Source organism: Orcinus orca, chromosome 1, assembly GCF_937001465.1.
Source record: "Orcinus orca chromosome 1, mOrcOrc1.1, whole genome shotgun sequence".
Taxonomy (NCBI): Eukaryota; Metazoa; Chordata; class Mammalia; order Artiodactyla; family Delphinidae; genus Orcinus; species Orcinus orca.
In genome coordinates this window covers 95660978-95683093 of record NC_064559.1, presented here as the reverse complement: position 1 = coordinate 95683093, position 22116 = coordinate 95660978, and the positions used below count along the sequence as shown (strand labels likewise).

At 53.0% G+C, this 22116-nt stretch overlaps 2 protein-coding genes across 5 annotated transcripts; one reads left to right on the top strand and one right to left on the bottom strand.

The window, feature by feature from the left end:
- Positions 1-1028: 1028 nt before the first annotated feature.
- ADAMTS4 (ADAM metallopeptidase with thrombospondin type 1 motif 4) lies at positions 1029-12336 on the bottom strand. The gene is made up of 9 exons (XM_004284397.3): positions 8098-12336; positions 6667-6990; positions 6283-6415; positions 5561-5731; positions 4547-4833; positions 4253-4439; positions 3824-3999; positions 2724-2899; positions 1029-2235 (listed from the first exon to the last, which is right to left on the bottom strand). Exons 1-9 carry the CDS (start codon positions 8719-8721, stop codon positions 1809-1811), a joined length of 2505 nt encoding a protein of 834 aa, XP_004284445.1. The 5' UTR covers positions 8722-12336; the 3' UTR covers positions 1029-1808.
- A 96-nt stretch (positions 12337-12432) lies between these two features.
- On the top strand, positions 12433-22041 carry NDUFS2 (NADH:ubiquinone oxidoreductase core subunit S2). 4 transcript variants are annotated; one of them, XR_007477251.1, is made up of 15 exons: positions 12433-12591; positions 13396-13502; positions 16636-16826; positions 18353-18473; positions 18652-18764; positions 19019-19093; positions 19264-19341; positions 19481-19566; positions 19771-19890; positions 20604-20733; positions 21013-21108; positions 21288-21371; positions 21515-21572; positions 21764-21875; positions 21928-22041. XR_007477251.1 is itself a non-coding variant. In XM_004284396.4 (14 exons), the coding sequence occupies exons 1-14, from the start codon at positions 12497-12499 to the stop codon at positions 21799-21801; spliced, it is 1392 nt and encodes a 463-aa protein (XP_004284444.1). In that variant the 5' UTR covers positions 12433-12496; the 3' UTR covers positions 21802-22041. The 4 variants fall into 4 exon arrangements, 2 of the variants coding, with proteins under 2 accessions (XP_004284444.1, XP_033270161.1); XM_004284396.4 differs by having other exon boundaries at positions 21764-22041; XR_007477263.1 differs by lacking the exons at positions 21288-21371; positions 21515-21572.
- The last annotated feature ends 75 nt before the right edge of the window (positions 22042-22116 follow it).

Below are 22116 nucleotides of genomic sequence, written 5' to 3'. Positions count from 1 at the left end.
ATGGCAGAGTGAAGCACCCCTAGTTCCCCCATTTCCCCCTCTTCCACTCCCTCCTCAGGGTCTTCTTTACCTATAGCTCCTCCTTCACCTCCACATTCAGCCCCTCTCCAATCCCTAGCAGTCCTGCTACTACCAGTCAAGACTCTAAATTCTTGCAGGGTCCACCTGCCGCCCTTTCCCAACCCTGTTCCCTTAAGCAGAGTCACCTGCTCAGACGGAAAAGTAGAACTGATTTCCGCCACCACTGAACACCTGGCTCCCCCTCGCCTCAGCTCCCTCTCCATGCTTTTTTTTTTTTTTTGCCCTCCAGACTATCCCCTACTCCTCTTATTAAATTCCATTCTAACATCACATCTTCAAAGAAGTCTGCTGGGTTTACACTGGTTGATTCTGGGGACCCTGTACCAGTCACTCAGTAGTCATAAGGATAACCTCTCACATGGGTGCATCCTTCACTATTTTCTCACACGGGTACAGCCTTCACTCTTTTGAAAATATTGTAACATTTGTTCAGAACAACCCTGTGGGAACAGGTATGTTTTAGCCCCATTACACACATGAGCAACCTAAGGCTAAGCATCTGTGACTTACCCACCACTACCAGCTAGGAAGATGCTGAACCCCAGCTGAGATTCAGACCCATCGGTTCCCGCTCCAGTGCTCTTTCTATAACAGCTTCCCCCAACGCCCTCAACTAGCACTCTCATTACTAAGCGCTTGTTTGTTTTGACGGCAGTGTTCTAGTTATCTTTCACATTCGTGTTCTTGTCAATTGTGCTTGTAGCCGAGTGTTTATTACGCCTCCATGTGGTTGGGAGCCTCCAGAGATCAGGGACAGAATTGTCCTTTCTCTGACAGTCCTTCAAAATCCAGGCTAGGGTTCTGCCAACCAAAGGAATTGGGCCTGGGGGACAAGGGCAGGCACCGCTGACGCAGATCCTTGCCACCCTCAAATGCATCGCGGACTCCATGGACAGTGGAGCCGAGGACGGTAAGGTGGTGATAATAATAACTGACGGCAGCTGACATTTGTTGGGCACTTACCAAGTGCTAGGCATGATGCTAGTTCTTTATTTACATTAATCCTTACAACAAATTTCCAAGGGAGGTATTATTATCGTCAAATGAGGAAACTAGTGTTCAGAGATGTGGAGCCAGGGTGCAACCCACATCTGTCTGACTCCAAAAGGAGCACATAAATAGCAGAATTCAATTTATATTTAAAAATATGATAATCCCTTACTCCCTGAAGGCCTATCCTACCCTTGACTCTTCCTCTCCCAGAAAAGAAAATTCAGGGAGAGGAAAGCTAGGCAGGAGGAACCTCACACACACACACACACACACACACACACACACACATCTTCTCACACACACACACACACAGATCACTTACACCTATCACCACCACCCTGGATTTCCTAGACAGGGTGAGGGCTACGAGGGCAGGGGGTCAGTTTCCCCAGGACCCTAGCCCTCATCCCCTTCCCTGGTGCTAAATAAAAGTGAATAAATACTAAATAAATACAACCGGGGTCTACCCTGCCTTCCCCCTCCCTCCTGTGACCAGCAGGGCAGAGGGGGCAGTTTAGATAGGGGACTATCTCCCAGCCCCTTCCATCCACCAGCCATCCAGGGCAGGAAACCCGGGCAGGGCCAGCCTGCTCGGTAAGGCAGAGAGGAGGGGCGGGCTCACCTCACAGCCCCTCCCCAACTGTGTCTCGGTGCGAGGCAGCTGCCGAGCCCCCTCATTCTCCCAGCCAAGTCCGAGGCCCCGGTGCCCAGAAAGGGCAGCCGGGACGGTGAGGTTATTTCCTGCCCGCCCAGGAGCGCCGCCGGAGGATCTCCAGAATCTGTGCCTTGCGGTGCACCCAGTCCTGGGGAGGGGGGCGTGGCGTTGAAGGGGTTGGCCAGGGCACGAAGAAGCTGTAGCGGAGGCGTACGTTCTGGGGGTTGCCAGCCACCAGGACCTGCAGCGTCAAAGGCTGAGCCAGGGGCCCGTGGCCGGACAGTGTCTCCGAGGCTGCAGTGGCCCCGCTGTAGTGCAAGCTGACTGCCCCGGGCAGGACCACGTCTGTGGCGGAGGGTATCAGCGTGTATTCACCATTGAGGGCATAGGAGCCATCGGGGAGCTTCAGGGCCAGGTAGAGGCTCCGGACACCAGGGGTACCCTGCTGCCGGACCAGGATGTGGGTGGCCCCTGCGGGGATGGTGACCACATCGTTGTATCCGTACCTGTGTGCAAGGAGTAGACGAGAACTCAGCATCTCCCTGAATCCTCTCAGCCTTTCTGAGCTGTGTTTGTTATGATCGTATAGAAGGTTGTCTCCCCAGACCTACGTGAGCTGTCCAGCCTAGATCTGAGCTACATGCAAATGTGCCCTCCTTCCTCCTCTCTGGGCCTTTACACCTGCTGCCCCCTTACTGAGGTGCCCATCTAAGCCCCGCCTCCTTGGTGCCTGTCCAATTCCTATTCTTCCTCCAGAAGGGAGGTCACCTCCTGGGAAGCCTTCCCTGATGCCCACAAGTGCCCTCACAGCAGCCCAGGCTGACACCTTTGAGCAGGTGGGACACTGCGCTGTAACTGTGAACTCGTCTGTCTCCACTACTAGACTGTATGTCAGCTCTTTGAAAGGAGAAGCAGTGTTGAGTTCACCTCTGTATCCCCAGGGCCCAGGACAGCGTCCAGGAAGGTGGGAGGAGGAAATAAATAGTGAACGAACCTGAACTTTCTGAAGGAGCCAGACTGCTTGCTGCAGCTAGAACCATCCCCACCGCACACCATGCACTTGTCAAATTTCTTTTTGGAGCCAATGACGCGGTCACAGCCGGCATGGATGCAGCGACCCTGGACACAGACTGAGGAGCTGTCTGGAGAACAGGGGGTCCCATCTACCACCTGAGGAGAAGAGAGGGAGTGACGAAAGGGTCTTCCTTAGTCAAAACGGGTTGGTAAGTCGAACAAGACCCATATCCCATCAGGGAGGGGATGCCAGAAAAGTTGGGTCAGGGAGGGGATGTGGATGGAGTGTGGAGGGAACCCCAGCCACTGTAAGGGATGATAATCATAAAAGCCACCATTTTCAGAGAACTCACTATGAATTAGGCACGGTGCTAAGTGCTAGATAAATCTCAAAACCACTATTTGAGGTTTGTAGAGATGGAACGCTGAGGTTTAGAAAGATTAGGAGCTTGCCCAAAGGTTACACAGCTGGCAAGCAGAGAAGCCAACACGGGAATTGCAGGTCTGAGTCCCAACCCCAAGCCCTAAATCTTGGTGGTACCGTCCCAGCTGGACACTAGAGGGCAGTCAACGCGCAGGCTTTCTCCCCAGAACAGGGGTGAAGGATGCAAACCTGCTAGGCTTGTTCTTTCTTCAGCCTCAACCCAGGGCCCTATCACAGAGTGGGGGTGCGGGGACATTGCTGTCTCCAGGAGGCCTGTCCAGTGAGGGACTGGCCATCCATGAGCTCAATGAGGCCACCACTTAATTTGCCAGAGGAGCCCATGGGAAGGGGGTCAGAGAAGGGCCCAAAAGTCCACACATTCCCATTCTCACAAAACGGAGCACTGGAAGATGGGGGAGAGAGAGGGAAAGAAACCAAGGGAAATGGGACAGGCTAGAGCTGCCTGACTGGCAACTTATCCAGAGTCCAGGGCTAGTTTTCTAAATACCCCTGGCCAGAGAAGTCTGAGTGGGCCCCGGGCATGGCTGTGGGAACGCCAGCAGTAGTGCTGTTTGGGATCTCTGCCACCAGAAAGTGGAGGGTGGGTTGGGTAGTGTGTGAGCTTAGACGGGGCCCTGGGGCATCCTGGTTCTCACCCGTGGCTCCAGCACATAGTAGTAGCCCAGTGCCCGGGCCTGGCAGGTGAGTTTGCACTGGTCCCGGGGCGCCACACCTGTGTAGCGAGGAACCCAGTCCATGGGCCCTGGGAAGTTCTTGAAGAGGTCAGTGCGGTGGTTGTAGGCAGCACACTGCTCTTCACGGAAGGTCAGTGCTGTAGGGTTAAAATGGACAGTCAGAGCCCCTCTCTCCTCACGCTGCCCCACCAGCCCCTCCACCGAGCCTCTCAGACCTCCAGACAGTACGGCAGCTCTCTCCCCCACAGACTACCTGTCGCTTTCCTGAAGGGTAAAGTCACTCCCCCCAACAGCAGGGACAGTCAACACCTCCTTGGTCCCTGAACTCAAGGGACAGTCCTTTCCGTCCTAGCCATCCCTCCCAAGGCTCCCATCCCCCCCACTCCTCACCTGAGCCAGTTGGGCAGTCCTGGGTATTGCAGGAACGAAAGCGGGTATGGCGGCCCTCACAGTACTTGCCACCATTCCGGGGGATGGGCCGTGTGCAGTCCCGGGAAGAGAACTGGACACCACCTCCACAGCTCCGAGAGCAGTCACCCCACGATCCCCAAGGGCCCCAGCCACCAGCCTGTGGGATCTGCAGAAGGACAGAATGGAAGAGTGGGATGAATACACTCTCTTGGGCTCAGGGCCACTCCCTCCTCCCCCAGGCCCTCTGCCCCTCCCCTGCCCTTGGGATCTCACGTTGAAGTCCTGGAGCTGGTCCACGTGGAGGCAGCGGCCACCCATACAGGCCTGTGCGGGCCCACAGGGGGTACCATCAGCCCAGGGTGAATGCTTGGTCTGGCACATGGAGTGGCCATTGAGATGGCCAGAGCACCAGAGGGCAGCACAGGGCGGCGGCAGCTGCGGACAATGGCGTGAGTCAGGCCCAAAGGTCAGCTGGCACTGGCGGTCAGCATCGTAGTCCTTGCCGGGGAAAGTCACAGGCAGATGCAGGGGAGCCTCTGGCTTGTCTAAGAGACAGTGCCCTGGGAAAAGAGGCAGGGGTATGACGTCACCAATAGGTTGAAGGGGTGCCAGCCTTGGGCTCCCCAGGGCCTGACAGATCCTAAGATCCAAATTCTAGGGCTGGAAGAAGCTTTAAGTAGCAGCTAAATGTATTCAATGCTTATTATGTGATGAACATCGGCTAGATGCTTGACCAACAGTATCGTGTTTAATCATGGCCAAAGCCTATGAGGTGGTTACCGTTATTATGCGTATCTTACAGATCAGCTACACAGAAGTGAGATAACTTACAGTCACATGTCTACACACATCTAAAGAACAGGATCAGGATAGGAACTCAAAGCACTAGATCTTCCCACCTATTCCAACCAGCTACAGAATTCTTGAGTCTGCTTCTCCTCAACAGCGCTGCCCAACCATAGTCATACTGCTAGGCATGCACACCTCAAGTGACAAGGCAGTCACCTCTTTCACAACTAGCCCCTTGCAGTGTTGGACAGCTGTGGCCCTTAGAAGGTCAGTTCTAATTCTATTGAGCCAAAACTTGCCTCCTGTAGCTGTGCTATTTATTTTGAGAGGAAGTGGGAACCACACAAAGGCAGCAGCATTTCTCACTCCATCCCACACTGCAGAGGAGGCACGTTGGAAGGAGTCAGTTTGGCCCATGTGAAATGCGGCAGAAGAGAAAGTACAGCGGGGGGCAGGAACTGGGTCCTGCACAGGGAAAGGGGAGGGCCATCTGCTTACCATAGCCATTGTCCAGGAAGTCAGTGATGAAGCGGGCACTGCAGGGGGACCAGGGCTCCTCGGGGTCCACGTGAGCCATCACAGGAGCCATGACATGGCGGGAGGTACTCCCAGGCCCATTCAGACCAACACATGGCTTTGAGTTGTCATGGAGCATGTTGAAGACATGGCCTGTGGGAGCAGAGGCCCTGTTAGGGTCCAAGGGTCTCATCCCTGTGCCCTCAGGGGGTTGCAGGCCCATCATAAACCTGGTTGCAGGTATGGATGGTCAGATCCATTCCCCGTCCCAACCTGCCCCCAATGTCTTTCTGGTGCTCCAAGGGCTTCTCAATATGTAGCCCCCCTTGCTCTGTCTCCCCTCTCCCCATGATACACTCAGGGCCCCTCCCTACCCACTTTTCCTTATAGCCTACATTCCCAACCCTGATTCCATCCACTCTATCACTGACTCTTGTGAATAATCTCTCTCAGTACTGTGCCACCTCCCCTCCAAACACAGTTCACAGTAGATTTCTACACACTATCTCATTTAATAGAAAAATCTAAATGTTTGTCTACATCCGGAGCAGAGAAGGGTAATGGCCCTGGACCTAGGCCTGGGGAAAAGGAAGAAACACCTTGTGACTTGCATTTGTACCCTGGTGAGCTCACTGTCCCCTCACCTCACCCCTGATAGCTCTCTCACTCATCACAGGTGCCCCACGACCCCACCCCTAACTTACCCAGTTCATGGGCAGCAGTGAAGGCTGACTGGAGCCCGTCATCCTCCACAATAGCACAGCTCCGAGCTGGGTCACACACAGTGCCCACATCAGCCATGCCTAGAGTGTCACAAGTAGAGACCCCACACAGGTCCTGTGGAGAGGGAGATCAGAGACAATACATGAGGAACCAAGACACCAGCATCCACTGAGCTGAGATCCAGATTAGTGGAGACCTGGGCACTGCGTATCCAGCACTGTCAGGGCGCAGACAGCACTGGCAGTGTGGCTGGGGCCAGGCACCATGTTGAACAACTCCAGGGGCACCATTGACATCACGGTCTGTGCAGTGGTGCTTCTTGGAGTTGTGCAGTGCTTGGCCTGAGGTGCTGATCGGGGCCTCACCTGACGGGTAAACAGAATGGCCGTGTCAAAGTGGTCAGGGTCCGAGTCCTCGGGGGTGTTGAGTCCTCGCTGCCAGGCACAGAAGCTGCGCAGGGTCTGGGCGGCACTGGGCCCTACTTGGGGCCCTTCCTCACCTGGCCCCAGAATCACCAGCCGAGTCACCACCAAGCTGACAGGGTTGCGGATGCTTGGGTGCTTGAAGGCCTTGGCCGCCGCTGCCATGACCGTCAGCAGGTAGCGCTTTAGCCCAGCACCGTGAAACGCCGCCATCTTGTCATCTGCCACCACCAGGGTCTCCACAAATCTACTCACTGAAGCAAAGCGCTGGAGAGGAAAAAAGGGGAGGAGGATCCTGAAATAGCCTCCCAGACCCATGGATCGCTTCTCCCCTCCCTTACTTCCTGGGTCTGGAACTCAGCAGAGCCAGCTGGGCCACATACATCCCACGGGATTCCTGATGGGTCTCGGTGGGGCCTCCCCCTCAACTCCAAATCCCAGGGCTTTTGTGGTAACGCTGAGAAATCATCTGCTGGTTCTGAGAAGGGGAGGGGATGGGGATGCCACGTCCCAGGGCTATGTGGGCCCAAGAGGTGAAAAGCAGCTGGGACTGCCTCTGGGAGGGACTTTGGGGTCCCCCATGCCTGAGTGTGTCTGGGGCTGCAGGACTGGGGCTAGAGGGCTGGGCTGCAACGTGTCTTCCCTGTGTGGTTGGAGGAACAATTCAGTCAGCAGCTAGGGCCAGGGCCAGATTTCAGCGTGGCGGGTGTGGAGGGAGCGTCTGGTCTGGATTAAAGCTAGAGAGGGAGGGAGGAAGGACGGGAAGAAGGGGGGAGACTGGGAGTGGGAGGGAGGAAAGGATGGAGCCTCAGGCAGCCTTGCAGTCAGTCCACAATGTGGGAAGGGGACGGACCAGAAGGGGGTTCAGGATGCCTTTCCTCCCCAGTCCACTCCTGCCCTAGTTTGCAGTTTGCCAGAACAATTCTGAAGACAGCATCAGAAGCCAGAGGCCAGTCTCTTGGGCCTCAAACCTCACTCCTTTAGCTGGTGGTGAAAATCAAATTTGGGGCCCAGAAAAGAGTCAAGGCCAAGGGGCTATCAGGGGGGCCTCCTTGTTGGGGACTGTACCAGTAGGATGCCACGGCCAGGCAGGGTCGGGGTGGAGAGAGAGAGCGGTCATTCCCAGCATAGCGTCTCTGACCCAACCCTGGGAACCCCCTTGGGATCAGCGGTCTGGCTAGGAGAAGGGTTGGGGCAGGGAAAAACCAGAGCCTTCCCAGGAAAGGAGGCCAGTGGAAAGAGAAAAGGCAGACAGAAGGGAGGGAAGCAGCAGGCTGGCCAGAAGTGGAAGTGGGTGGAGAGAAGGTGAATAGGGGTCAGTAGGACAGACATGGCAGGAGGACACTGCAGGACACAGACTCCAGGGCTGCCTACCTTGGCTCTTCGTGGGCTGGAACTGGGGCTCCCGGGAGGAGCCTGGACGTTGCAAATGGGGCCCTGGCCACTGGCTGGACTCTTCCGGCGTAGGATGTGAGCCCCAGGCCCACCAGCAGAGTTAGGGGTGCCTCCTTCCAGGGGCTGGATGTGGAGTTCGGTCCCTCGATACTGCAGCACCCCTAACAGGGCTCCCCCATCCCAGTGCAGAGATGCCACCGACTCCGGATCTCCGTTGATGGTGCCAGTGAAGTAGGTGCCCGGCTCTGCCCCGCCCAGGAGCTCAGGCGCCTGGCCCAGGTATTGCACCGTCAGCCCCTCCACCCGCACGCCGGGGTCCTGCTCCAGCTCTAGTAGCAGCATCTCCCCAAAGGCTGGCAAGCGGTAGGACAGCCTGGCAGGGGTGCCCAAACCAGGCAGGACGCTGTCGTTGAGCTTCTCTGGAAACACGATCTCCTCCTCCCGGGGGAGGGGGCTGGCCGGCCAGGCTGAGGGCAGGAGGGAGGCCAGCAGCAGCAGAAGCAGCTCGGAGACGGGCACGCTGGGGAGCAGCAGGCGGGGTTGGATTCCCCACAGGCAGCACTCCGCCAAGCCCCTCCCGGGATGCGAGTCCGTCCGGGACATGGCACTGGTGCTGAAGCTGGGAGGGACTGAGGCCGTCTGGGCACCAAGTCCTCCCTGCCCTGGCTTTGGAAAACTCCTCTCTGCAGCCTCGGGGCTCGGACCCCAGCCAGGGTCAGAGGCAGAATTTTCAGAGGGTCTGGGGACCTTCAGAGGAGATGGAGAAAACTTGGCCCTTAGGCTTAGGAGAGGTGCCTTAGTGGTCTGGTTCCTCCAAACTCTCCTCCCACACCCTCCTCTCCTGGATCTTTGTTTCTCCCTGCCTGTGTCTTCTGCAGCTTCTCTGGCCTCTCCTTTTGCACTCCCTCAGACTCTGTCTGGCTTCGCTTCTGTGCCTGTCCTCTCTCTGCCTCCTTCCGCCGTGCCTTTGTTTCTTTCTCCTCCTCTCTCCCGTGTCTATGAGTCTGTGGGTCTCCCTGTGAGTTCTTCCCAGCCTTTCTCCGCGCCAGCTCTTTTAAGCATCCTGAGCCACTACGATTGGCTGAGCTATAAGCCATTCAGCCAGGAGCTCTGGTGGTAGGACTCAGATGGGTGTTTCATTGCTTCCCAAAAATCTAGTTTTTGTTTTCCTTTAAAAAAAAAAAAGGGACTTGCCCAGGGGAGGGGAATCTCTAGCAGCCGGATGGATCATAGGCACTGGGCCAGCTGATGACATAGTCTTTTCCCAAACCCCACAGTCAGCTCTCAGCTGTCTCTTTCCCTTTTTGGTGGGACAGAGCCCCAGGAGGGGTAGGAAGTCAGGGAAAGGGCCTGGACCACACGCGGAGAAGGGACCACGGTCCCAGGAGAATTCTAGCTCCCACTGTCTAACCTGGCACATCCTCCCTTTTCTCAGGGATCCCTCATGATGCCCTCTGCCCCTAGAGGCTGGTTTCCAGGGCCGAGGGAACTGAGTGAGCTGCCAGGGAAAGAGGGTGGGGAACAGGTAAGGAAGCATCAAGACGGCCGAACAAAGGAAGGAGGTGGCTTGACACTGCTCAGGATGGGACCAAGAAGCTGGAGAGAGTACAGGAGGCAGGGAGAAGGGGCAGGCAAGGAGACAGTGATCAGGGAGTGTACTGCCCAAAGGTAGGATGAGTCTGCTTAGAATGGGCACATGGGGCCGGCAGAGCACAAGGCAGGAGGGGTTAACGACTCTTCCTTCTACAGAAGGGAGCTCTAGGGTGGCACCTTCTCTCCCTCAGGATCCCCTTTCCTGAATTACCATTCCCCGCCCCCTCAGAAGCCCAGACAGCCATTCTGCCTCCAGCCTCCATTCCCCCCAGAACTCCCCCTCCCCACTTCCTGACTCCCCATTTCCCTGGCCCAGCTCCCAGTAGCTTCCCCCAGGCTCTTGGCCCTGCTCCTACCCACTCCCAACTGCCCTAAACCCTCCCCCAGCCTCAAGTCAGCCAGCCCCCAGCACAAGAAAGAAGTGCTCTCTCAGGAACCCAGAAGTACCCTATGTCAGTCCATCAGAGGGAATCCCCACCTGGTTCCCCTTTTCAGCCCCACCTTTTCCTAAGAACCCAGTGGTTCCTGGAATATCTAGTAATCTTTTATTTCTCATTCCCCATGGGACAGGGAGAGGGTGGTTGTAGCACTGTGGGTACAGGAAAATTAGGGAACTGAGAGAAACAGGAACCCAGTGCCTGGGATGGAGAGAGTGCTTGGGGAGGAAGAGGTAATGTTAGGGCAAGGAAGCAGAATGATTTCCTTGGTTTGGGACTGGAGAGAACTCAGCAAAGAAGTCTTGGGGGTGGATTCTCAAGACAAGGAAGGAAAGGGCTCAGAAGTAGGGGCAATTTCTGCTCACCCCATGCTATGGCCACTCCTTTCCCCAGGATATCCCCAGGAAGGAGAGTACCGTCAGCACTTTCCTTTCCCAGAGGCAGACCACCTGCCCCTGCCCCCACTCCTCTATTCACTCTCGGCCTAGTCACCTCCTGTCCTCCACAACCCATCCGCCAGAATACTTCCTTTTCCCCTCCCTTCCTGCTCAGGTTGCAGATACCTGCCCTGGTGACCATCACTTCCTGTATCACCCACCCCCTTCGGACTGCAGGACCCACCTCTTGACCCACCACATGCCCTGACCCTGGTCCTAAGGGGAGGGGGCTGGTGCTGCAGGAGTCAGACAAAGGATGGGAGACCAGAAGGGGCAGGAGCAAGAGGAGCTGTCACCAGAGGACTCTTACTGCCCCTCTGCACCCGCATCTGAGACGAGGACAAAGGGGGCGAGTAAGCAGTGAGAGACAAAAGGCCTTAGAGTAACAGCAGCAGTGTGTGTGTGGGGAGCGTTGGCAGCCTGGAGAAGGCACAAAAGATGCAGTGTCCTAGGCAGCCCCACAGGATCCCTCACCCTAGCTCCAGCTCAAGTTGCCCCTAGGGCCAAGCAGCCCGGAGTCCATCCTGTCTTCTCCTAGGCTGGATTTGGGCAAATAAATGCAGTCCCTACATCGTCCTCCCTATCACCACATTCACTGTGTGTTTCAGCTATACCGGGAGAGGAGGCCCAGGGAGACGGTGGGGAATGAGGGGAGCAGGGAGGCACAGCCTCTGCCTGGCTCTGTGAGGGCTGCCGAGCCCACCCAGGTGTCCCAGTCAGTTCCCCCAGTCAGGGATATGGCCTCACCCTTTGGTACAGTTCCCATTAGGTCAACTCCCAGGCTAGAAGTCTGGCTTTCCCCTCTTCCTTTGCAGCTAAGAATTCCCTGTCTCTGCCACTCTCCTGGTCTGTCTGCCCCACCCTGCTGTCCTGCTGGTGAGCTGTGGCCCAGGCACCCTGTCTGGAGGAGATCTGGGGAAGGCCTCTTTCCAGGCCCCAAGTGGGAGGGATGTGCAAAGTTAACGGCTGGCCCAGCTGGAGCTGGGCTTGGAGGCAGAGAGAACAGCAACTAGCTCCAAGGCTGGAACTCCTCTTTGTCTCCTCCACACAGGATTAGGATCAGACTCCTGATGGTGCTGCAGTTCTATGCCGTTGGCCAGTACAGAGGCCGGGTCAGAAAGATATGAGGTGGAAGAGACTGACCCAGGGTGGAAGTGGGGTGCGAGGCATCGCTAAGGGCACTTCCTGGGTCTGTAATTCTGTGGGCTCTGGAAGCCTGGCAGATATAAGGGTCACCCATAGGGGGCCTCCTATCCTCATGAGGTGGCTCCTACACACCGCAGCAGCCCGTTCCAATGCTGGTGGCCTTCGCATCCTACTCTTTTTTCATTTTACTTCGACAGGAGCTCTCAGACCCGCCCAGCCCCACTTGGGCCCCTTTTCCCTAGCCCATTTAGGCCGTCTGGGAATTAGCTAGCTCTCCCGGCTCCGAATCTTTTGGATTCGGGGATAAGGAGGTAATTGGCAAAGCCCGGGTCTACCCCAGAAGGGCAGGGCTCAGACACAACCAGAGAGCAGGGCTACAGCAGCGGTGAGCTCACGCGAGGAGTGGGGAAGGGCCCCCATGTGAGTGTCCGCCTGGCTCCGGGCGGCAGGGCACTTTCTAAGGCGCGCAGGCAGCTCGGCGATGGTGCGCGAGGGCGCCGCTGCACGCAGCAGGAACTGCAAGTTTCTCCTGCTCAGCCTTAGAAGAGCCCACCAGGAGCGGTGGGAAGCAAGGGCCTCAGCCTCCGGTATTTAAGCGAAAGTGAAGCCGGGGTGCAGAACCCGGATGTTGTCAGGTTCGCGCTCGGCGACCCCGCCAGCTTCCAAGAGGGCGGCTGAGTGGTGCCAATAGGCGAGAAGCCCACAGGAGGCGCGCAAGAGGCACTTCCGCCCGGTTCTCCTTCCCGCAGTCTGTGGCGGGGCAAGATGGCGACGCTCAGGGCTCTGTGCGGCCTCCGGGGCGTCGCGGCCCTGGTGCTGCGGCCCGGGGCTGGGGCCCGACTGCCGATTCAGCCCACCAGGTGAGACCAAGCGCAGCCCTCGATGCGCTGTCCCCAGGGCTAGGGTTTCTCGAGTCCGGGGACTCCACGGGCCCTGTGACCCCCCCTAGGAAAGAATGACCCAGGCCCGTGACCCCTCGTCCAGGCCTGCTCTATCGAGTTCCAGGATCCAGTGGTGCCTGCCTTGGCCGAGGGAGGAAAGAGGGTTTGAGCTCGATCTGCCAGAGGTGAAATCAGTTGGAGGGAGACTCCGCGCCTCAGTGTTAGTGATAATGTCACCCTCCCTTTATGTCCTGCTGCTTTTCCCAAACCCCTTCACGGGTGGGGCGCGACTGGTGAAAAGTCTCCTTAAACGCTGTGGAAGAAAAGGAGAGCAACCCCGATAGACTTAAAGGAGGAACATAAACCAAGAATCCCCGGTTGGCCTCAGTGCATTGTTCTGGCCGTACTTGAGCAGAGCCAAGGAGCCAGCATGCCCCACCCCGCTTTCTTTTCTTACTCTTGGGTTGACCTTGAATAAACACCTTTTTGAGTTCATATTCACCAGGATGGGAATATGAATATGACCAGAATTTAAAGGAGCTGGGATCCCCGGCTTTGCATGTGTACGGGTGATAGGTGAAGTGATTTCAGGAATAAGTTGTTAGTAAGGATGGAACCTCTAGAGCTCCGGTTTGTTCTGCCAAAGCGACGCAACTCTGTGTCAGTGACTTGACATTGAAGAATCCAAGACACCCTTCCCTGGGCCCACCTGAAAGTGAATGGGAACAGAGGAACCAAGAACTGTTCAGGCCCTTTGTGTAGGATCTGTCATTACCTCCCCAGAGGTGCTCGGCAATGGCAGCCAGATGTGGAATGGGCAGAGCAGTTTGGGGGCGCTGTCATGTACCCCACCAAGGAAACAGCCCACTGGAAGCCTCCACCTTGGAATGGTGAGTGCCCAGTGCCACTGTCCCAACCTACACCCCTCCATGCCCCAAGCTGATTTCTAAGTGCTCTTGAGCTCTCCGTGTGAGGCAGATTTTAGCCGCCAACTCTTTTTGCTGCTTTAACCTTGCAACTCAACAAACGTGACTATAGTGATAATAGGAGGTATTTGTCAAGTAGAATATTCCAAGAGAAAAGAAAGAGAAGGTCCCAGTCAACCCTCGAAGATCCCTACCAAATTTATATCTTTAGCTTCAGCTTTTTCCAGAGATTCAGTATATATATATATATATATTTTAAAAATTTCATTTATTTATTTATTTTTGGCTGTGCTGGGTCTTTTCTGTGCGTGGGCTTTCTCTAGTTGCGGCGAGCGGGGGCCACTCTTCATCGCGGTGCGCGGGCCTCTCACTGTCGCGGCCTCTCTTGTTGCGGAGCACAAGCTCCAGACGCTCAGGCTCAGTAGCTGTGGCTCACGGGCCTAGTCGCTCCGCGGCATGTGGGACCTTCCCAGACCAGGGCTCGAACCCGTGTCCCCTGCATTGGCAGGCAGACTCTCAACCACTGCGCCACCAGGGAAGCCCAATTCAGTGTATTTCTATCTCCCTCTCTTGACAAGGCGGTTTTTCCCACTGGCACCCAAATGAAACCTTTCTGAATACGAAACCTTCCCCCCCCCATCAAAACTAGCTCTTCCTTGTGATTTTTAATTTTTATTTTATTTTATTTATTTGCAGTACGCGGGCCTCTCACTGTTGTGGCCTCTCCCATTGCGGAGCACAGGCTCCGGACGCGCAGGCTCAGCGGCCATGGCTCATGGTCCCAGCCGCTCCGCGGCATGTGGGATCATCCCGGACCGGGGCACAAACCCGTGTCCCCTGCATCAGCAGGCGGACTCTCAACCACTGCGCCACCAGGGAAGCCCGTGATTTTTAATTTTGATCAGTGACTCCCTCATTCTCCTAATCCTTCAGGATTGAAGCTTTTTAGTCATCTTTGGCTCTTTTTTCTCTCTTGCTCTCCATGTCTATGTTCAATAACATGCAGATTCTTTAATAATGTTTCACATCTGGTCATTTCTCCCTTTGTTGTTTCGATTTATTTTGTATTAGACCTTGATTATTTCGGAAGTCTGTTTGACGGGTTCTTGCCACTGATATAGTCTCCCTCCAGCTATCCTATACAGTGTCTATGCCTTTATCTTCCCCAAACATCATTTTAGCATGTCATTCATTCTTTTGCTTGAAAACCTTCAAAGGAACTTCCAGTTAACCTTTCAAAAATTTAACAGTAACAACAGCTGAGTGCTTACCATGTGCTGAGTGTTTTTGTATGCATTATTTCACTTAGTTGTTACAACAGACCTATGAGAGTGATACTAATATTATCCCAATTTTGAGGAAATTGTGGTGTAGAGAGATTAAAAAGTGGTCAAGGACACAGGTGGATTTGTACGTGGGTCTGTCTGACTCCAAAGCCCATGGTGAAGAATTTTGGTTGCATAGGTAGACTCTGGTTTCAGATCTCAACTCTCCATTTACCAGTGAATAAAGTACCTACTTCATAGCGTTATTGCAAGGATTAAATGAGATACAAGTAACGTAAACCACGTAATGTAGTGATTGGCTCATGCTAAGTCCTTCCTAAGTGTTACTAATAATACTGATAATTGGGGCTTTCCTGGTGGTGCAGTGGTTAAGAATCTGCCTGCCAATGCAGAGGACACGGGTTCAAGCCCTGATCCGGGAAGATCCCACATGCCGCAGAGCAACTAAGCCCGTACGCCACAACTACTGAGCCTGCGAGCCACAACTACTGAAGCCCGTGCGCCTAGAGTCCGTGCTCCGCAACAAGAGAAGCCACCACAATGAGAAGCCCACGCACCGCAACGAAGAGTAGCCCCTGCTCGCCACAACTAGAGAAAGCCCGTGTGCACCAATGAAGACCCAGTGCAGCCCAAAATAAATAAATAAAATAAATAAATTTTAAATAAATAAATAATACTGATAATTGAACCACTACCCCCTACTGCCTGCCAACACTTAATCTGTCTCTTGGCAAACAAGAGTTCCATAGATATTTACTTTCTTGTTTCTGAGATTTGACATGAGTTCATTCCATAGCATGGGATGCCTCTTCTCTCTACCTATTTGAATCATTCCCTGTGTTTAAGAACCAGCTCATATCTTGCCTCCACGAGGTCTTCACAGTGTTCTTTCCTTTCTTTAAATACTTAACGGCTAAGCAACTTACTTGGCAACTTATAAATTTGACCTGTGTTACTAGTTTCTCACATGTACTTATCTCCCAAATTAAATTGTAAGCCTCTTGAGGGTAAAAACTGTCAATTAGTAATAGTAAGAATTAAGTATACATTTCCCAATTAGTTGTCCATTCAGCAGATACATCTGGAGAGCAGTGTATCTTCGTGGTTAAGAGTGTGGAGTCTGGAGCTGACCAGGCTGAGTTAAATCCTGACTCTGCCACTTACTAACTCTGACAATTCATTTAGTCTTTCTGGCCTCAACTTCTCCAATGAGATGAGGATAATGATAGTATCAACTACTTATATGGTTGTTGAAATAATTAAATTAATTAAAATAAGTAAAGTGCTTAGAGTAGTGCCTGGCACATAATAAGGACTGTATAAGTGTTATCTATCATTATTAGTTTTTTTGTTGTTTTTTTTTCCTGGTACGCAGGCCTCTCACTGTCGTGGCCTCTCCCGTTGCGGAGCACAAGCTCCGGACGCGCAGGCTCAGCGGCCATGGCTCACGGGCCCAGCCGCTCCGTGGCATGTAGGATCTTCCCGGACCGGGGCACGAACCCACGTCCCCTGCATCGGCAGGCGGACTCTCAGCCACTGCGCCACCAGGGAAGCCCCTCATTATTAGTTTCTTAAAGGTATCCTGAGAGACATGGAAAGAGTGAGGCTCATGGTCCCTCTCATCAGAAAGTTTAGTCTCCCTTCCCTTTTTCCCATCTAATGGTCTTCCTCCTGGTTATGATAAAGGTTAGGAAATCAGCACGGTATGGAATGGTGAGATGGAAAGTCTCCAGGGAGATATTAACTCCTTGCTGTCTTTTGGGGGTTCTCAAAGGAATTACCATTTGGCTCAACTATTTCCCACTTCTCAGATGAGGACCCTCCAAAGGACACGTTGGTGTCGAACCTGACCCTGAACTTTGGGCCCCAGCACCCAGCAGCCCATGGAGTCCTGCGGCTAGTGATGGAATTGAGTGGGGAGATGGTGCGCAAGTGTGACCCTCACATCGGGCTGCTGCACCGAGGCACGGAGAAGCTCATTGAATACAAGACCTATCTGCAGGTGTGGGGGGTGAACGGGGACCTGTTGCCAGGACCTGGGGATGCTTTAGCCTCGGACTTTGCCAGTTCACTGCCCCAAAACCCCAGGGGAGGGGGGTGTTGACCGGAGTAGCCCGTTGAGTTTATTAGGACAGTTTTGACTGGGAGGATGGAGGGATGTGGCAGGGGATGCTTGACTTGAATCATGTGGATTTGGTTTATCCAGCAGAAGTACTTTGGAGCTGGAGCTACACTCCTAGCTCTTCTCTGGCTGACTTTTGGCTGACCCCTTTATCCTTACTCTAGTGCCTCAGTTTCCCTGTTCTTGTGTCGTACTAGTACGTCAGAGCTGGTGTCCCTGGGGTCAGGGAAAGAGGAGAGAGACGTCAACTCCCCAGGTTTAACAGCTGATTCTTGTATCTTCCAGCGTTCTAAGTTTGTTTTCGAAATACTCAGTGAGTCAGAGTGACCGGGAGGGAGTTTGTAACAGAGTTTGCTGTTTTTAGGAGAACTCTGTGACCCAAATAATGAGGGTAGGGTCAGATTTGAAGAATCTGGATCTGGGATAGGGATCTGAAGTTTTTTTCTTACTATCATGAAGAAAGCTCTTGATAACAGAGGACGATGGAGTTAGGATTTAGAACCAGCTGACTAGAATGTGATTCCCCCAAAGAGTCCAGGCAATGATGGAGTTAACTCCAGAGTCCATGGAGTTAAACCCTGTAGCTTTATCCCACGTCACAGTGACATCAGGGCAAGAACTGGCTGTTCCAAGGAGAAGCTTCTTAGCTCCGCCTCCTTCCTGGAAGCTGAAGCTGGTTCAGCATACAGCTAGGACTTAGCTTTCTTGGTATTCTGGGGAAGAACCATTTCTACCTGACTCTTCCTACAGAAACAAATCCCATTCTTCTTGGTGTTCTTAATTTCCTCCTGAGATTACCTTTCTCCTGCAGTATCTCAGAGAGGCGATCGTCTTTGACAGAGGCGTCACTTGGCCCAGAAGACTTGGTTGGCAGTGGTGTGCTGGAGCTAACTCAGTGGCTCACAAGAACACTGTTAAATTTTCAGGAATTTTGTGAGCCAGTTGTTAAACACAGCTGTTATTAAAAATCAGATTATACTAGCTTGTGATTTAATATATTAAAAATCAAGGTAAGAAGTATCAAAATCCATGCCTTCATTATTTTACTACATTTTTCTACGCTGTGCTCCTTAGGTAGTTACTTCCATTGTATCTGTATCGCGGAAATACTGTGTAATGGTGTGCTACTCGGCCCAGCGCTGTCTGTGGTCAGTTACATAATGTTGGTAGTTTAAAGTGGGACTTCGTAGGAGTATTTTCACCATGGAAATGGGCAAACATGACAAATCGGGGTCTCCCCACCTTCACCCCTTCAGTGTGTTTCATCCTGCCTTTCTGAGGCTCCTGAGATTGGGAAGGTTTATGTAGCACTGACCTCTGATGCCCACTGAGAGCAGTGCTTCTAGCAGCCAGACTGAGGGTTCCTTGGCCTGTTAGATGTGATCCTGATTCCTCCCTCTTCCCAGGCCCTTCCATACTTTGACCGGCTAGACTATGTGTCCATGATGTGTAACGAACAGGCCTATTCACTGGCTGTAGAGAAGTTGCTCAACATCCAACCTCCTCCTAGGGCACAGTGGATCCGAGGTATGCCCCATCCCCTTCTTCCTGTGGCCCACTGAGAGTACAGCATGGTGCCTCTGCCCCGCATCTTAGGAGTGCCGAACCAGAGCTTAGTAGGCAGACCCCAGGCTCTGCCCAGAGCTGCTCTGTCAGCCTGGATCCTTGGCTCCTATATCCTTCTCTTGTCTTCACCTCTCTACAGTGCTGTTTGGAGAAATCACTCGGCTTTTGAACCACATCATGGCTGTGACCACACATGCCCTGGACATTGGGGCCATGACCCCTTTCTTCTGGTTGTTTGAAGAAAGGGAGAAGGTATGAGGAGGAGGAAAGAATAGGAAAAGGGAAGGAGGTGCCAGAGGTAGAGAAGGTATGAAGGAGATGGGAGTAAAAGGAGAGAGAACATTTAGGGGGAGAAGGTATATTTAACCTGGGTTATATCTTGAGGAGCTCTGTGTCATGAGGGGTTGGTTGGGCACCAGAAGGCTGGGGGCGGGGGAGTAGACCATCGTGGTGTTGGACTTAGAGGCCCAGGACTTTGTCACTAATTCCCAGTGTGTCCTCTCAAGATGTTTGAGTTCTACGAGCGAGTGTCTGGGGCTCGGATGCATGCTGCCTATGTCCGGCCAGGAGGTGTGCACCAGGTGAGCAGGCTCCCCTGCCTCTCTTAAGGTCCAGTCCTTGCTTGTATCCTCTGTGGCCACTGGAGGGCAGCCCTGGCTGATGGAAGCGCTAACCCTGTATCCCTGAGGCAGGGCTGGCTCTCCTCAGTGGAGACCCTGCACTCACTATCGATTCTCCGTTTGTCTTCTAGGACCTACCCCTTGGGCTCATGGATGACATTTATGAGTTTTCTAAGAACTTCTCTCTTCGCATTGATGAGCTGGAGGAGGTAAGATAGGAGTCCGTGGGAAAAATCCCTCTTTTACCCCAAGAGGATCTGTGGGATTAATCCCCAATTATAAAGAAATACAGAGGTATTTGAAGAGTGTCATGAAGAGTGTTCACACACCAGCTCTCTTGCTCAACAGATGCTGACCAACAATAGGATCTGGCGGAATCGGACAGTCGACATTGGGGTTGTAACAGCAGAAGACGCACTTAACTATGGCTTTAGGTGTGAGGCATAAGACTTCTCTCCTCAGGGGCGGGTGGGTTCCAGCTTAATCTCTTGGCTTCAGGTGTGGCGCCTTCCTTGCCATGCTGTCTTTGTATCCCATGCCCAGAGCGTGCGGGAGGGAGAGGGGAGACTAGGGAAGAGAGCATGCCTCTTTTCTTGGTTTGTGGAAAGTGACCCTTGGTCCCATTGTACTCTCTACAGCGGGGTAATGCTCCGGGGCTCGGGCATCCAGTGGGACCTGCGGAAGACCCAGCCCTATGATGTTTATGACCAGGTGGAGTTTGATGTTCCTATTGGCTCTCGAGGGGACTGCTATGATAGGTGAGGCCCAGATCCCTTCTTAGCTCATTTTCCAGCTAGTTTCCCCTGTCTAACTTTTCTCTTCACTGCTTTCTTCTTTCTCATCCTTTCCAGTATCTATTGGAGCTCTTGTGTGTGTTAAACTAGGTTGCTCTTCAAAGTACTTGCACATATGGGACATTTTATTTTACCCTTACATTCTTCTTATGTCTTAGATGGGACTAGTTTGGGCTGCATCTTATAGCTGAGAAAGCTGAAGCACAAAAGTTAGAGATTAGCCTGGGGTATGATTCTGTTAGTAGTGCTTGAGACTAGAATCCTCCTTATCCAGTGCTGTTTCCACTAGATTCTAAGCTTCAAATTCCATTCCTCTTCACTGACCCCAAGAAAAATTTGCTACTGTTTTCTTTTTGAGTCACTTTGACTCTCACCTGTTCTATACTCCAAAAAATGTTTAAGAGGGTAATTAAAGAGGGAACTACTACAGGACATGGTCTGAGAAAACTAGAAGAGGATTTGGTCTGAGAAAACTAGGAGAGGGCTCAGTGCTTGAATCAGAAGACTGTAGGTTTTCTATGGGTGGCCAGGCCAAGCAGAGATGCTGTACTAGGAGGAAAGGATGAGGAAAGTTACCTAGCACTGTTCAGTTCGGCCAAGGGCATCCATCCTCCCAGCCTCACATCTCATCCTCTGGCTGCTCTTCTCTTGATCTGAGTCTGTCTCATCTACTTCAGGTACCTGTGTCGGGTGGAGGAGATGCGCCAGTCCCTTCGAATCATCTTACAGTGTCTGAACAAGATGCCTCCCGGGGAGATCAAGGTTGACGATGCCAAAGTGTCTCCACCAAAACGAGCGGAGATGAAGGTTAGCTATAGGGGGAGGGAAAAGGGGGAAAGGGGGCAGCGGCTAGGGAGGAGGATCTTGGGATTAAATTCCTACTTTTCAGTTTTCCTTTTTCAAAGAATTCACTGTATAAGATTCTTAACCTCCCGTAGCCTCCTCTCTTTTTCTATACCTTCTGTGCCCGTTGGCTTACATGTGGGATTTTAGACTCCCTGGGGATAGCATTATTTTCTGTGTGTGGGTACACCTGCCATACAGTTTGGGTCTGGCCTGTTGACGCTCCGTTTTTCCTCTCTCCAGACTTCTATGGAGTCACTGATTCATCACTTTAAGTTGTATACTGAGGGCTACCAAGTTCCTCCAGGTGCCACATACACTGCCATCGAGGCTCCTAAGGTGAGGCAAGAAGGGGAAGGAAAGGACAGTACGTGGAGTGGGTGACTGGCGATGGATGTTCAGATAAATGCTTGTTCATCAGTGAGAGAGAGGACGTGAGGGTGAATAGAGAGGTTTTTGTTGGCAGAGGAAAGGGTTCTTCCTGTTAATGGAGGCAGCCAACCTTCTTCCTTGGACAGGGAGAGTTTGGGGTGTACCTGGTGTCTGATGGCAGCAGCCGCCCTTATCGATGCAAGATCAAGGCTCCTGGTTTTGCCCACCTGGTAAGAACCAACCCCAGAGATTCTAACGCTAATACACAAAGCCAGTAATTAATGGCCTTGGTTGAGATTTTTATGCACTTTCACTCCTCCTCCTTCTACCCTGTTAATCTTGCCTAACACTATTGCTGTCTTAATCTCTGCAGGCTGGTTTGGACAAGATGTCTAAGGGACACATGTTGGCGGACGTCGTTGCCATCATAGGTACAAGGCCTGTTGTGTAGTAGAGGTGTTCTAGGCAAGGGAGTTTGAGACTCTGATTGGGGACAGAAACTGAACACTTCTGTTCAACATAGACTATGGGCATAGACTGAAATCCTCAGTTTCCTGAGCACAGTAATGAGTTCTAGATTCTTGGTAACATCACTTTTCTTCTCCTCCCCCTGACCTCCTAGGTACCCAAGATATTGTGTTTGGAGAAGTAGATCGGTGAGCACGGGAACAGCATTGGACCTCCCTGCCTACCTGCTTCGTCTGCGGAGCCTGTCCATCGTTGGGAATGGGACTCTGTGTGTGTGTGTGTGTGTGTGTGTGTGTGTGTGTGTGTGTGTGTGTGTGTGTGTGTGTGTGTGTGTGTACACGTACATGAATGCTTAGCTGTCAGGCTTTCTGTGCATGTACTGGAAAAGGAGAAATTATAATAAATTAGCCGCCTTCTGGCCCCAAGCCCAAACTTGTGGGTATGTTTTTCTCAGTATCTTACTGTCTTTCAGTTTGATGGGAAACTCATGAGTGTTAACCCTGTACT